The following is a 17,372-nucleotide window of genomic DNA, read 5'->3' on the forward strand; positions in this document are numbered from 1 at the left end:
AGTTCTTTGATTAGGGCAGTGAGCTGGCAGAAACATTAGCATGCCCGGCGAAATGCTAAGCGGTATTTCGTCTGTTGCTACTTTCTGAGTTCAAATTCCGCCGAGGTCGACTTTGCCTTTCATCCTTTTGGGGTCGCTTAAATAAGTACCAGGTATGCACTGGGGTCAATATAATCGACTTAATCTGTTTTTCTGTCCTTGTTTGTACCTTCTGTGTTTAGCCCCTTGTGGGTTGTAAAGAAACAGGTATTTCGTCTGCCATTATGTTCTGAGTTCAAATTCTGCCTAGGTCGACTTTGCCTTTCATCCTTTCGGGGTCAATTGAATAAGTACCAGTTCCGCTCTGGGGTTGATGTAGTGGGCAGTAAATAAATAAGAATCATTAGCACGCCAGGTGAAATGCTTAGTGGTATTTCATCTGCCGTTGCGTTCTGAGTTCAAATTCTGCTGAGGTCGACTTTACTTTTCATCCTTTCAGGGTCAATTAAATAAGAACCAGTTGCGCACTGGGAGTCAACGTAATTCACTTAATCTCTTTGTCTGTCCCCTCTGTGTTTAGCCCCCTGTGAGCAATAAAGAAATAAATATTTGTTCCTTCACTGATATTTCTGGCCAATCTTTTGATGCCCCTTGTATTATATGTCAACACCCTGATTGGTTGTCTTGTGACATTATATTAATTTTAGAACAGTTATGCTCACATATTGTTGTATTGCCTCTGTGTAACCTATTTTGAACATGCAAGCATAAACTCTAAATCAATTTGAATTCAATTTGAATTTAACCTTTATAAAATGTAACTTTATTGGTATTAGTATATTTAATTTGACCTTTTAAGAAAAGTTTTAAATTAGTATTTCTTTATTATTTTGTTTTTTTTATGGATTTGCATCTTTTGTCTACTTTAAGTGAGTCTATATTAATTAGGAGGAGAGGAAACAGTAGTTGTGATGGTCATATTTTCTGAAATGAAGTGAAATGATGTCAATAAAAGAATTGAGATCAGAAAGTGGAATTAGATCACCGTGAAAGTTACCTTTAATTCCACGTCTGTATTAAGATTGTAATTAAAAAGAAAGAGAAATTGCCTATGAAGAATGTAATTGGTGTGGGGGGGGGGGAGAAACAGTTTTGTAATAGGAAGAAAGTATGAGAAAAAATTTTTTTTTTCGAAAAGAATTTTATCCTCACATTTGATATAAATTTAAGCGTTCACTTCCGGACTAATTAACTCACTCTGTGAGAGCCTCAGTTCAAATCGCACGTGCCTCGAATGGGCTGGAGTATTTCTATTTTAGATATATTTGGGGTACTTAGTTGTGCCCATGACTTAATGTTTGCTTCTTCCATGGGTATGAATAAGTATCTCATTTATTTCTTTTGCCACATGTATCACTGATGAAGAGAGGGCTCTTGGTGGCTAACTCTGAAATCGGTCCGATATGGTAATAGTGGAATTTTTAGAAATTTCTGTCGACCTTTTTTCGAGTAGCGTGCGTATTGTGAAAAACTTATATGCTTAATGGACAATATGTCCAATTTTTCGGCATATTTGGCATTAGAAATTTTTTCGTTTGCCCTCATTTATGAATTGTTTATAAATTTAACCGTTAAAGGTATTTTATAATATGCTGGCCATTGATAAAATTTTTTTCGAGAAAATATTTTTTGTTTTGAAAAGAATTTTATCCTCACATTTGATATATATATATATATATATATATATATATATATATATATATCTTAATGTAGGATAAAATTTTTTTAGAAAAAAATTCTTTTCCGAAAAAAATCTTATCAATGGCCAGCATATTAAAAATTACCTTTAACGGTTAAATTTATAAACAATTCATAAATAAGGGCAAACGAAAAAATTTCTAATGCCAAATATGCCGAAAAATTGGACATATTGTCCATTAACCATTAATTTTTTCACAATTCGCACACTACTCGAAAAAAGCGCACGTGTCTCGAATGGGCTGGAGCATTTCTATTTTGGATGTATTTGGGGTACTTAATTGTGCCCATGACTTAGTGTTTGCTTCTTCCATGGGTATGAGTAAGTATCTCATTTATTTCTTTTGCCACATGTATCACTGACGAAGGGAGGGCTGTTATAAGCTAACCCTGAAATCGGTCCGATATGGTAATAATGAAATTTTTTAGAAATTTCTGTCGACCTTCTTTCGAGTAGCGTGCGAATTGTGAAAAAATTAATGGTTAATGGACAATATGTTCAATTTTTTGACATTAGAAATTTTTTCGTTTGCCCTTATTTATGAATTGTATATATATATATATATATATATATATATATATATATAAGAAGCTGAAGAAGTAATTTTTAGGATTTCATTAATTTATACTATGACTTTTAAAATCTGTATTTGTATTATTATCTTATCTATTGATTTATATAATATTTTTGTATGATTTTGATGTTCTAATTTGTAAAATGAATAAATAATCTAACATTATAATATCCGTAAGTTGATGAACAAACTGAATTTGTTTCTCCATTTTCTTATTTGTATTATATATATATATATCTTTTAAATTTCTTTATGGAAAATGTTTTGAATATGCAAATAAAGCTCCTATTCCATTACGCTGGCCACAATCTAATGATGCTGACTGCTGAACCAGTTATTTTGGGGTTGCATCGAGCTGTACCGATATTGTTTGTTCTTTCTCGAGCCATGCCTGGCTTCCCGGTTTCCTTGGCATATAGGTTCCCCACCTGGACGGGACACCAGTCCATCGCAGGTGAGCTGCAAGATGCAGGAGGAAAGAGTGAGAGAAAATTGTGGCGAAAGAGTCAGCAGAAGTTCACCATTACCTTCTGCTGGAGGTGCATGGCGCTTAGGTGTTTCACTCATAAACACACACATCGCTTGGTCTGAGATTCCAACCCACAATCCCTCGACCACTGCTCTAACCACTAGGCCATGTGCCTCCACCTGTACCAATATAGGACAAATATAGTAATAATAACAATGACCCTTGGATGGAATTAATGTGATGCATTAAATATTTATATATTTCATCCTAGGATTATTGTTATTATTACCATATATATTAAGATGGTCAGCTGGCAGAACTGTTAGCATGCCGGACTAAATGCTTAGCGGTATTTCGCCTGACGCCACATTCTGAGTTCAAATTCTGTCGAGGTCGATTTTTACCTTTCATCCTTTCGGGGTCGATAAAACAAGTACCAGTTGAACACTAGGGTTGATGTAATCAACTCATCCCCTCCCCTAAAAAGTTGACCTTAACGCAAAATTTGAAAACATTATTATTATATACACATATAGGTGCAGGAGTGGCTGTGTGGGAAAAGTAGCTTGCTTACGAACCACATGGTTCTGGGTTCAGTCCCACTATGTGGCACCTTGGGCAAGTGTCTTCTATAGCCTCGGGCCGACCAAAGCCTTGTGAGTAGATTTGGTAGACGGAAACTGAAAGAAGCCCATCATATATATGTTTGCGTGTCTGTGTATATGTTTGTGTGTCTGTGTTTGTCCCCCCAACATCGCTTGACAACCGATGCTGGTGTGTTTCCGTCTCCGTAACTTAATGGTTCGGCAAAAGAGACCGATAGAATAAGTACTAGGCTTACAAAGAATAAGTCCTGGGATTGATTTGCTCAACTAAAGGCGGTGCTCCAACATGGCCGCAGTCAAATGACTGAAACAAGTAAAAGAGTAAAAGAGTATACATACGCACATATATGTATTTTAAGTGTAGTTCCTATTTGACAAACTAAAATAGTTATATCACCGTTATGAAGATTATATTTTTCTGTTATGTAATACTAATTTGCCAACTGTAATTAACACTGGACTATATTTAGAAAATGCATAGGTATGACTGTGTTAGGAAGCTTGCTTCCCAATCACATGGTTCCAAGTTCAATTCCACAGCATGACACCTTGAGCTAGTGTCTTCTACCATAGCACTGGGTAAACCAAAACCTTGTGTGTAGATTTGGTAGATGGAAACTGAAAGAATCCTGTTGTGCATGGGTATATATATATATTATATTATTTATGTATGTATGTGTGTGTATGTGTTTGTCCTACACCACTAATTGACAACTTGTGTTGGTGTGTTTACATCCCTTTAACTTAACGGCTCAGCAAAAGAGACTGATAGAATAGTATCAGGCTTAAAAAATTAAATTTTGGGGGTTGATTCATTTGACTAAAAATTCTTGAGGGTGGTGCCCCAGCATGGCCATAGCCTAATGACTGAAACAGGTAAAAGAAAAAAAAGATAAAAACATTTACAGGAAAACATAACAGTCATTGATACACAAAATGAGATTTGTTTTTCCCAATCTCTAAATTTGTTATGCCATACATACTCATGAAGACATCATGTCAATAATCCATCACTAGTCCAACTTTGTTGCCTAAGTATCTTCTTGGTCAGCATCCATTGCTCTTCTGCAATCTGTGTGACAACGCTGTCATTGTTTGGATCAACGAAATTGAATGAATGGTCAACTAGTTGTCAGGTTTTAGTATGTGGGAATCATCATCATCATCATCATCATCGTTTAATGTCCGTTTTCCATGCTAGCATGGGTTGGACGGTTCGACCGGGATCTGGGAAGCCAGGAGGCTGCACCAGGTTCCAGTCTGATCTGGCAGTGTTTCTACAGCTGGATGCCCTTCCTAATGCCAACCACTCCGTGAGTGTAGTGGGTGCTTTTTACGTGCCAGGCGAGGCTGGCAACGGCCACACTCGGTTGGTGCTTTTTACGTGCCACCGGCACAGAAGCCAGTCAAGGCAGCGCTGGCATCGGCCACGTTCGGATGGTGCTTTTTACATGCCACCGGCACAGGGATCACAACTACAATTTCCATTGATTTTTGATGTTGATGTACCTGACTCAATAGGTCTCCTCAAGCACAGGGTCGAAACGGTGTTTCATGCTCAACATATCAGAAGGTACCATACAAGTAAGTATCTGGTACCTATGGACACAACATATTGGAGGAATTCTTTATTCACTTTTTGAAACTATGGAATGGCACTGCCACCACTTTTTCCTTCCATTGCAATTTACTTATAATTTTTAGAACTCTAAATTGCATGTTGACCAAGTTACAGAGGACTGACTAAAAGAAAACACCATAAAAGTTTATATATTATATTCCACATGTAGGTTTAATATGAAATACACACAATAAGGTCTCCATAAAATAGGCCATAGAAAAAACTCCATCAAAACAGAAAGATTTTAACCCTTTCGTTACTAACCTGGCCAAAACCGTCTCTGGCTCTGTAGTATTAATGTCATGTTTTCATAAGTTTTTCATTAAAATCTTCCACCAAACCTTAGTCGCAATTTATGTTCCTAATACTAGCTGAATGATAACTAAGTTATTTTGCTAAACTCTTTATTATATTTAAAATAATTGAAGGAAACTCAGAGCATCTCAAAACAAATACAGTAACGAAAGGGTTAAAGAATGAGTAAAAATACGAGCAAGTAAAAATGCAAAATGAATTAAAATATAAAAATAACATGAATTAAAAAGTAAAAAATAGATTTATTTATTAATTTAATTTTTTTTTTTTTTTTTTTTTTTTTTTTACAAATCTCAAACAATCAATGTTACATTTTAATTTTCCCAATTTCTCATCAAGAAGGAAGTTCATTGTGATTTTGATTTGTGTATTTGTCCTTCAGTATTCAGTTTATTTTATCAAACGAAATGCTTGTTTATTCACATTGTTTCGAAATAACCATGTATTATCTCATAGTTTTGAGATTGAAAAAAAAAAAAAAAAAATTAGAATGACATTGTGGGACAGGTGTGAGAAGTTGGATCTGTTCCCTTTGAACATACAAGTAGAAGGGCCGGTTTAAATGTTAAAGGGTTAGTATGGCAATATGACAGTAATTTAGAATCACCATCCATAAATATCAGTTAGTTCACTGTTATAAATAATCATTTGATTTTGCATTGGTTTAGTGTTAAGCAATGAGGTAAAAAAATTGAGTGCTGAATATGTTTTTTTTTTGTTGTTTTTGTAAGTTAAGTGTTAATGAATTGTAAGAAACTGTGAGATAACAAAAAAATATTTCTGTTAAGCCTTTTAATTGCTGCTTTTATTTAATTGGTAACCAACGAATAGTTTTATAGATTCATTGCATAATATGTATGGTTATATCAACCAGTCATCGATTATTCGAAACAGCTCTAAAGATGAGACTTGATTACATCATGTAAATTGTATATGGAACTTTTCACATTCCTTACATCTGTTATTGTTAGTCAGCCTTTCTATTTAATAGATATAAATATATATATATGTAGCTATACACATGCCATTGGTAATTTCTTTTCCCTCTTTGGACTTTTCTCTTTCTCCTTTCCGATGAAGAGCTATGCTTGAAATGTCAAAAACTCTCTCTTTTTATTGAGCAACAAAGTAATACATTCCTTATGCATGTCCTCTTGTTGTTTGTTATTGTTAATTTTGTTGTTTGTTTCCTTGAATTGACTATATATATATATATAGTCAGTACACATTTTTTTCTCTCCTTGTTTCTTCTGCGTCCCTTTCTGTAGAAGAGCATAGGCTCAAAACGTAAAAGACTTTTTCTATTCCTGAGCATTATACTAATACATCTGTTTGTTTTGTACACCACCTGTCTTCGTCTTTTATCTTTTTCGTAAACTCTCCCTATATATATATATATATATATACATATAGGTGCAGGCATGGGTATGTGGTTAAGAATTTCACAGTGCAACCATGTGATTTCATGTTCAACCCTACTTCATGGCACTGGAGTAAGTGACTTGTATATAATCTCAGACTGCCCAATGTCTTGTGAGTGAATTTAATAGTTGGTGTCTGTGTGGAAGCTTGTTGTGGATATGTGTGTGTGTGTTTGTCCACCTCCCACATACAACCATTGTTCATTTATTTATGTTCACATAACTTAGCAGTCTTGTACAAGAGACCAACAGAATGAGTACAAAGTATTGATTTGTTCGAATAAACTCTTCAACGCAATGGTCTAGCATGGCCACATTCCAATGGCTGAAACAAGTAAAAGAATATATATACAGCTTTCATAAGTGATCCTTGATGCTATGTTTTTTAATTTGTTTTTAAATATCTTCATTCGATTTTATTTTGAGTGAAAAAATATATTCAGTAACATGCCTGATTGAATAAATATATGAATAAATAAAGGCGTTCATCATCCATTTTGTTCAAGATGTTTTTGGGATTCCGATTTCAGCACATTTTTGGTAAGATGGTAGTGTGTTAGGGTCATTTTCAGGGAAGATGCTATCGTATGATGGTGGACTATTCGAGTCAAGGTACTCAATAACTGACAACGTGCTTGTATGATCTTCAATTTCTAAATCTTCATCAGAATAGTTATTAAATAACCGCTCTGTCATAGAAAAAATCAATGACCCCAGAAAACATGGTAGAACAAGAAAGAATATGATAAATATATAATTTCTAGTATTGTATACGATTGTTACTGGAATAAACTCCCATTTTTTTGACAAAGACTGCAATAAAATATATTCGGATGATTGCATTTTCACTGGTATTTTAAAACAGTTGCTGTTCTTTTTGAAATGAAAATCGCTTCCTTGAATTTTATACAATGTTCTTTTCAGGGAAATATCTGCCTTAATAAGTGATCCTTTTCCAATACTTTTGAAAACAATATAGTGCATATTAGCAGTTGGTTGTGACAAATTGAATTTCAGGCAAGTAGAATCAACAGTAAAACTCTCCAAACACTGACTGCATCCTTTCTCCGATTCCCATTTCTCAAAGTTTTCTTTGCCTGTAATTAAACCAATCTCTGATAGTCCTTTACTACACAGTGTCATTGATAAAGACGAATTCTGTTGTAAACTTATGGGCCATATTTTCTCATTTTCTTCCCTCAAGATAAAGCTATCTGTATAGCTGTGTTGGACTTGTTCGTTGCTAAGTTCAGGCTTCTCTGATAAAACATGAACTTTAATTTTGCTTCCTTTATAGCAAATTGATACGCTGGAGCAAAAGAGAGGCATAATTGTGTCTACAACAGAAATATCTAATGGTAAGAGAACCACAGATCTTTTCTGGAAAACATAGCATCGCAAATAAAGTCCACCAGACAGAGACAGTACAATTATCAAAATCCAAATAATATATTTTTGTGCATTTGAAGAAAATCTTTTTAGGAAAAATAGACATCTAAAAATTTTTCTGAAAAATCTATGAAGACAGCAAGCATTCTGAAATCTGTATTCTGGATTGTCTTCCAAGGTGTTCCTGTTTAAATCTTCAGTAAGGGTTCTCTCATTGGATTGCGATTCATTCTCATTCATGATGCTTTCCTGTTTAAAATAGAAATGACAAGAGGTTGTAGTGTGCATAACATTAAATATTGGTTTCAAATTTTGGCACAAGGCTAGCAATTTCAGGGGCGAGGGTAAGTCAACTACATCGACCCCCAGTGCCCTACTGGTACTTAATTTATTGACCCTGAAAGGATGAAAGGCAAAGTTGATCTCAATGGAATTTGAACTCAGAATGTAATGATGGATGAAATACCTATTTATTTACTACCCACAAGGGGCTAAACACAGAGAGGACAAACAAGGACTGACAAATGAATTAAGTCAATTTTATCGACCCCAGTGCATAACTGGTACTTATTTAATCAACTCCAAAAGGATGAAAGGCAAAGTCGACCTCGGCGGAATTTGAACTTAGAATGTAGCGGCAAGTGAAATACCTATTTCTTTACTACCCACAAGGGGCTAAACATAGAGGGGACAAACAAGGACAGACACACAGATTAAGTCGATTTTATCGACCCCAGTGCATAACTGGTACTTATTTAATTGACCCTGAAAGGATGAAAGGCAAAGTCGACCTCGGCGGAATTTGAACTCAGAATGTAACGGCAGACGAAATACGGCTTAGCATTATGCCCGGCGTGCTAACATTTCTGCCAGCTTGCCGCTTTTGATGGATGACATACCACTAAGCATTTTGGCTGGCGTGCTAATGATTCTGCCAGCTCACTGCCTTATTATTAATAGCAATATTAATATTGATTTCCGATTTTAGTACAAGGCCAGAAGTTATGGAGGAGGGATTAAATTGATTATATCAACCCTGAAAGGATGAAAGGCAAAGTCAACCTTGGTTGAATTAGAACTTGGAACATAACTTACCCACAACTCCAAACTACTGACCTTGTGCCAAAATTTGAAATCAATATTTATTTCTTTGCCCACAGGGGGCTAAACATAGAGGGGACAAACAAGGGCAAGCAAAGGGATTAAGTTGATTACATCAATCTCAGTGCGTAACAGGTACTTATTTAATCAACTCTGAAAAGATGAAAGGCAAAGTCGACCTTGGTGGATTTGAACTCAGAATGGACAAAATGCTGCCAAGCATTTTTCCTGGTATGGTAATGATTTTGCCAGCTTGCCACCTTAATAGAAATAGTAATATTAACATAATGGTAGAGGGGCTTCAAAAGGGGTCTCAAGGAGTAGCGTCCCTGCCTTCCTGAACTATTTTTCCACCACATTTCTTAAAAATTATGGTAGAGGCCTTGGTCTCAGGACCACTCATGTCTAGAAACTGAGTTTGGGGGTAAGCAAGGGCATACTCCCTGTAGAAAATCCAGCTCCAAAAAAGCCTCAGGATAGCAAAGGGGAATGGGCACCAGCCAGCCCAAAGGTTGGGGCGGGTTGATGTAATCAACTTACCCACTCCTCCAAACTACTGACTTTGTGCCAAAATTTGAAATCAATATTTATTTCTTTATTGCCCACAGGGGGCTAAATACATAGAGGGGATAAACAAGGACAAACAATGGGATTAAGTCGATTACATCAATTCCAGTGCATAACTGGTACTTATTTAATCAACCCTGAAAGGATGAAAGGCAAAGTTGACCTTGGTGGATTTGAACTCAGAATGTAACAGCAGACGAAATACCTATTTCTTTACTACCCACAAGGGGCTAAATACAGAGAGGACAAACAAGGGCAGATGAACGGATTAAGTCAATTATATCGACCCCAGTGCGTAACTGGTACTTAATTTATCGACCCTGAAAGGATGAAAGGCAAAGTCGACCTCGGCAGAATTTGAACTCAGAACGTAATGGCAAACGAAATACCACTAAGCATTTCGCCTGGCGTGCTAATGATTTTGCCAGCTCGCCACCTTTTGAAATCAATATTAACATAGAAGTAATGCTTATAATATTTGCATAATGAACAAAAATCTTTCTAGTGGGAGAGAGAGAGAGAGAGAGGGAAAGAAGGAGAGATAGTGGGGGGGGGATGGAGGAAAACAACCTGTAGGCTCGGTCCTCCATAGTGTTACTACAGCACAATGCACCTTGTTTTATAAACATTAATAAAAATAGTGCCAACTGGAGGAGCTAAAGACAATTAAAGAAACCCTATGTTTCTAACTTGCAGTCCATGGATCCCTTGCAGTCTGTAAAAGTAGCGATAGAAATCCATCAGCTAAGTTCAATATTGTGACGGGGTGGGGCACCAGTGTCAAATATATAATTATTCAGGATAATATTTATAAAAATAAAAATCAAATTCGATGACTGGCGTCTGTGCTAGCAGGGTGCAAAGAGCACCATACGAGTGTGATCATTGATAGAGCGGCTAACCGGCTTCAGTGCCAGTGGAACTTTAAAGGCACCATTCGAGCGTGATTGTTATCAGCGTCGCTTTACTGGCACTCGAGCCCCGTGCTAGTAGGGTATTAAGAGCACCATCTGAGTGTGATTGTTGCCAAAGCGGCTATCTGGCCTCCGTGCCAGTGGCACGTAAAAAGCGTCATTCGAGCGTGATCGTTACAAACGTCGCCTTACTGGGACCTGTGCCGGTGGCATATGTAAAAGATTTGAGCGAGGTTGTTGCCAGTATCGCCAGACTGGCCCTCGTGCTGGTAGCATGTAAAAGCACCCACTACACTCTCGGAGTGGTTGGCGTTAGGAAGGGCATCCAACTGTAGAAACTCTACCAAATCAAAATTGAAACCTGGTGCAGCCTCTGGCTCACCAGTCCTCAGTCATTCGTCCAACCCATGCTAGCATGGAAAGCGGACGTTAAACGATGATGATGAATATTTATGAAAATAAAATTTTCAAAATTTAGAAGTAATTTCCTTCGGTGTTAGAACTAATCTGCTGCCTGATTTAACACTCCCAGCTGGTGCCTTGGGTACCTTTAACAAGGTCCATTCTGATGCAAACGTTTAGGCTATGTCCCCAGTTTGAAGATACTTTCATCCCTCCCACTTTCCTACCAGTCTCAGGGCCCTGTAAAGAAGTCATAGGCACTGCATTCCTAATGACTGATACAAAAAATAAAACGCTTTTATAATTTGCTGGAAGTGTCTAATATTTTAAATGCTTTTTGGAACCTGGTCCTGCCACCTTAAAACTGAAATTTGGAATGTAGTATCAAGGGAGCAGAATTATCCGTCTTATTAAATAAGAGTTTTTAATAGTGTTGTTAATTTAGTTGCGTAATACATATATCTTTCAAGTGTGATGACTCACTTGTGACTCGGCTTTCAACTGCTATATGCTACAGTGGTTTTAGGTCAGACGTGATGGGTTTTGAAAGAAATCTACTAAACGTAATAGATACGATATATTTGGTAATATTATTAGCAATTACATCATATCTATTACATGTCTGGAGAGGAAACATAGAATGAGTTACAAGAAACTTTTTTGTACTGTGAAAAGATGAATACATCAAAATTAAAATGCAAATGGAAATTGTAGTTAAGACAACCATGCTGGTGACACGTAAAAAGCACCGTCTGAACATGGCAGATGCCAGCGCCGCCTGACTGGCGTCCGTGTCGGTAACATGTAAAAGCACCAACCGATCGTGGCCGTTTGTCAGCCTGCTCTGGCCCCTGTGCTGGTGGCACGTAAAAAACACCCACTACACTCACGGAGTGGTTGGCGTTAAGAAGGGCATCCAGCTGTAGAAACACTGCCAGATCAGACTGGGGCCTGGTGCAGCCTCCATGGCTTACCAGACCCCGGTCGAACCGTCCAACCCATATTAGCATGGAAAAAACGGATGTTAAATGATGATGATGATAGGTAAATAAAAAAGGAGAGAAGATTGCAAACAAAATAAACAAAAGCAGAGAGAAAGAGAGAGAGAGAAAGAGAGAGAGAGAAAGGGAACGAGAGAGGGGCCGGGGCTGGAAACCTGAATCAAAAAATGGTGCAGGGACAATTTTTTTAAGCAGCTACAGAATATCTACAAGCAGGTGAGTAATATTGATTTCAAATTTTGTCACAAGACCAGCAATTTTAGGGGAGGGGGATAAGTCAGACCACAAATGGCCTGAACTCTTTGTATGAACACCCTCTCTGTACATAACTCCATGTCCCCCTACATGGCCTTGCTTTTTGGTTTTTGAGCCAAAAAATTAACTTAACCCCTTACCCAACAATTATTTTGAAAATAAATGTATTTTTTCAGACATATTTTTTAATTGTGTTATTTTACTATGTTTTGAATGGTGATTTCGAGGTATATTTCAAACCTTATTTATTATGAATTTTAATTTAATGATATTGATTTTAAATTACCGCTTTGGGCAGAAACGCTGTCGATTTTGGCGAGTCTATCTTTTGACGAGTTAACTCGCCAGAGATAGAAAAAAACGATTTCGGTCAAAACGCATATATTCGTTTCTGCCGGGTAAGGGGTTAACTTAACTTATCAATCCCCCGTGTTCAACTGGTACTTATTTTATCAATCCCAAACGATGGAAAGTAAAGTTGACCCTGGTAGCATTTGGGGTAACAAAGCAAGTGAATAATATTAGGCTTGGTTGAGAGGCAACAGGCTAATCTGTTGTCTAATCAAACATATATGCCTGGATTTTGGGTGCCATTAAAGAAGTCCACACTGCAACTAACTTTTGGTCCAGATTCCTCGTTTGAGGATAACACCCAGCTTTCTTCTTACTTGTCTTGGAGGCCCTGAGAAAGCTCCTTGGCATTGTTATTCCCTCTTCTGATTAGACAGATACAAATAGATATATCTAACTAGATACTTACTTCCATGTCAAAGCACAAAAACAGTAGAAGCAGGTGCCAAATAAGGAATCTGCTAGCAGTAGAATTTCAGAAAGATGAGGTGTTCCTTCTTGTAAGAAGATTAAGATTAAAGACTAAGAAGATTAAACCAAATGGCCCAGATTTAACGATCAAGGAATGAAATACAAGTCTTTGCACTCTGTTAGACATTTAGACCTATTCCAAATAAACATCACCCAGAAGCAAGTTGGAGAGCTATCAATAATTAAGATGCTGGGAATTAAAGCAAGATTGCAATAATTCTTTATAATTTTGGCACAAGGCCAGCAATTTTGAAGGGAGAGGGTCAGTCAATTACATTGACCCCCGCCCAGTGCTTATTTTATGAACCCTAAAAGAATGAAAGGCAAAGTCAACCTCAACCACATTTGAATTCAGAATGAAAAGCAAGAAAAAAGTGCCACGAAGCATTTTGTCTGACTGGGTAATGATTCTACTGGCCTACATCCAAGTGGGTCAAAGTGGAACACCTAAGCCGTGGCAGCTGGAAGGAGAGAATTCACCCCACCAGTACTTGACTAGGACTCATTTTTAGCTGAGTAGATGGAAGTAACATGAAATACATTTGTTTGCTCAATAAGACAAAGTGCAACCCAATCCAAGAATTGAACCCATGATATTATGATTGTGACTTTAACATTCTTAACTATTAAGCTAGGTGGATCTTTACTTTTTGACTGACAGATTTAAAAAATAATTTTTTGTAACTAAATACTTTCAGACTTCAGACACTGGTAGAATGTGTCATATAAAATACATTTTAGTCCTAGTGTTTTTGAGAAAAGCTTATATTTATGAAGTTATTTCACGTTAAAGTTCTCATATTTTGGTAATTTCAACCAATCAATGACATGTATTCAGCTAAATAAAATTACTGCTGTTGTTTGTCAGCAACAACTATCAGCGGTGTATATTTCGTTTGTCACTGTTATTTATGAAATCATTCGTGCATTTGTACTGGTTTTAGCTTTAAGGTTTTAGGGTTAAGGTTTTGGGGTTAGGGTTAGGGCTAAATAACAGTGACAAACGAAATATACACTGCCAGAAGTTGTTGTTGACAAACAACAGCAGTAATTTTATTCAGCTGAATACACGTCATTGATTGGTTGAAATTACCGAAATACTACAACTTTAACGTGAAATAACTTCCTAAATATAAGCTTTTCTCAAAAACACTAAGAGTAAAAGATGTTTCATATGACACATTTTACCAGTGTCAAAGTTTGAAAGTGTTTAGTTACAAAAAATTATTTTTTAAATCTGTCGGTCAAAAGGCCAAGATCCTGCTAGGTACTTGCTACAAGGTTAAAGTGTCTACAGCTGCTTGAAGCAGAATTGGTACTTGAAGCACTTAGTGAAAGCATGGTTCATGTTATCTTACGAAGTCATGTTGCTTTGCAAATGACAGCTTTATGAAGACGAAGAAAAGAAAGCGATATTTAAAGCTGTATAAAACGGTGTAAATATAAAAAAGCGATATTTATGAATGATGAAAGGAAATTCTAGAAAGAAAATAAAGAAATAGTTCTGACATTTGGAGTAAAAACTGGAATGAGAAAGAGAAACATAACCAAAAACACCAGAATTTACGAATATAAATAACATACAGAAAATAACACTACCAGGCATCTTACACATTCTACGTAAAGAACTTTCGATACAATGGAAATAACAACACCAAAACAAACCACAGCACATACCCGAGGTAAATACAGCTGTGCTTGGTTGTGCAGTGAAAGCATGTGATAAAAACAAGACGACTAACTAATAATAATAATAATAATAATAATTTCTTTACTAAACATAGAGGGGACAAACAAGGACAGACAAATGGATTAGGTCGATTACATCGACCCCAGTGCGTAACTGGTACTTAATTTATCAAACCTGAAAGGATGAAAGGCAAAGTCGACCTCGGCGGAATTTGAACTCAGAACGTAAAGGCAGACGAAAGAGAGAGAGAGAGAGAGAGTATTTCTTTATTCACCATAAGGTTGAGAAAAAGTGGGGATGATACGAGGACACACAAAACAAACATTGGGGGTCAGGGTATCGAATGAGACGAAATGATTATAAAACAGCTTGCATATGGTTGCTGCCAACTAAATGTGAAAGTCAGAGAAAACAGATTGACAACTGTTTAAATAGGTTACATGGGTAACAAAATAATGAAATTAAATGATATTAGTCAAAGGAGGACATGCGTAGGCTTGAAAGAAAGAAAGTATGCTTCGTTGGATATGCAACGTCAGTGTGTATGTACAACAGTGTGTTTTGAAAGAAAGGTTGGGCATAAGAAGCATCGGGTGTGGTGGGCAAGGGACGACTGTGCTGGCATGGTCATGTGACGCATATGGACGAGGACAGCTGTGTAAGGAAGTGCCGATCTCTAACTGTGGAGGGAACCTGTGGGAGAGGTAGATCTAAGACATGGCACAGGGTAGTGAAGCATGATCTTTGAATATTGGGCCCCATGGAGGCAATGACTAGTGACCAAGGCCTTTGGCGATATGCTGTGCTTGAGAGGACCCATCAAGCTAAATGCAATCACAGTCATGGCCGATGCCAGGTGTCATGTAATTGGTGGCGCAGAAAAAGCACCTTTCGAGTGTTGGGCCTCACAGAAGCAATGGCATATAACCAAAAGTGGTTGGTGTTAGAAAGTAGAAACCATACCAAATCAGACCAGAGTGTGTATGTATGTGTATACACATACATATACAGTACATACACAAATATGCATACATACACAAAATATGCATAAAAAAAAAACTCGAGCGATTCAACCGAAAAAAATTGAAGAAATAAAAATCTTTTACGGAAATTGCTGAACAAATATTTTCATTATATCTCCTCTTTTATCGAAAGATAGCCCCTTGATTGGTGCTTTATTTGGCTAGCTTTCAGAGAAAGTATAAAATAAATGTGCCCCTGTAAAGCCTAGCCAGGCTCATGGGCCCAGTTTCCCGGTTTCTATGGCATATGTGTTCTCCAGCTGGACGGGACGCCAGTCCATCGCAGCGTTACTCATTTTTGTCAGCTGAGTGGACTGGACCAACGTGAAATGAAGTGTTTTAATCAAGAACACAACGCGTCACCCGGTCCAGGAATCGAAACCACAATCTTACGACCATGATGCTGATACCCTAACCACACGCCTCCCAGAGAAAGTATAAGAGAAGTGAAAGTTCGGCTATTTCCGTGGAATTTTTTTTTTTTTCTGTCATTTTTTTACAGTTGAATTGTTTATGTATGTGTATTTTTTGTGTTTGTATGTAGGTGTTTATGCGTGTATATGTATATGTATACACATACACAAAAACTATATACAAACATAAGCGATTCAACTGAAAAAAATTAAAGAAATGAAAAATATTTTATGGATTGCCCTTTTATTTTATTGACCCAGTAAAAACAAAAGACAAAGTTGACCTCTGGGTCTTAAACTGAGAGTGTAAAGAGGTGAAACAAATACCGAAAAACAGTTTTTCTGACACTCCAACGATTCTGCCTGGTTGGTGTCTTCATAGGTAGTAATAATATTCTACCATAGGCACAAGTCCTGAAATTTTTCTGTGGTGGTAGTGGTGGCTAGTTGATTAAATTGAATCTAGTACTCAACTGGTGCATATTTTGTTGATCGCAGAAGGAGGAAATGCAAAGGTAACCTTAGGCGGAATTTGAACTCAGAATGTAAAGAGCTGGGTGAAATGTTGCTAAGTAATTTTTCCGACGTGTTAACGACTCTGCCAGTTTGTCGCCTTATAACTAGTTATAAATATTGGTTTCAAATTTTGGCAAGAGACCAACAGCGGTAATGCTGCGAGCGTGCTGATCGACTTTGGCAGGTTCTGTTGAGCCTTGTGGTGTGTGGCCAGTTGAAGCACTTGGTCTTGCATCGTTGATTTTTTTCTTTCTTCCTTCCTTCCCCACAGTTTTCTTTTATGTAAATAAATGTTTATGTTAGTTTAAGAAGGTACTAAGAATTTGCCAGCAAAATCTTATAAAACGACAATGTTCTAGAAGATATACATTTAGATAGAACTAAAAACTAATATTAAGGCGGCGAGCTGGCAGAAACGTTAGCATGTCGGACGAAATGCTTAGCCTTATTTACGTTCTGAGTTCAAATTCCGCTGAGGTCGACTTTGCCTTTCATCCTTTCGGGGTCGATAAATAAAGTACCAGTTACGCACTGGGG

General features: G+C 37.1%; 1 protein-coding gene across 2 annotated transcripts in view; it reads right to left on the reverse strand.

The window, feature by feature from the left end:
• Positions 1–7,157: 7,157 nt before the first annotated feature.
• The window catches only part of LOC115216439, a 32,165-nt gene continuing 21,950 nt past the window's right edge, over positions 7,158–17,372 (reverse strand). For both annotated transcript variants that reach the window (XM_029785777.2, XM_029785778.2), the window contains exon 2: positions 7,158–8,381. In XM_029785777.2, coding sequence (XP_029641637.1) covers positions 7,245–8,372 — 1,128 coding nt within the window. In that variant the 5' untranslated portion in view covers positions 8,373–8,381 and the 3' untranslated portion in view covers positions 7,158–7,244. The remainder of the gene's footprint in view (positions 8,382–17,372) is intronic.

The sequence above is a fragment of the Octopus sinensis genome, linkage group LG10, assembly GCF_006345805.1.
Source record: "Octopus sinensis linkage group LG10, ASM634580v1, whole genome shotgun sequence".
NCBI classification, from domain to species: domain Eukaryota; kingdom Metazoa; phylum Mollusca; class Cephalopoda; order Octopoda; family Octopodidae; genus Octopus; species Octopus sinensis.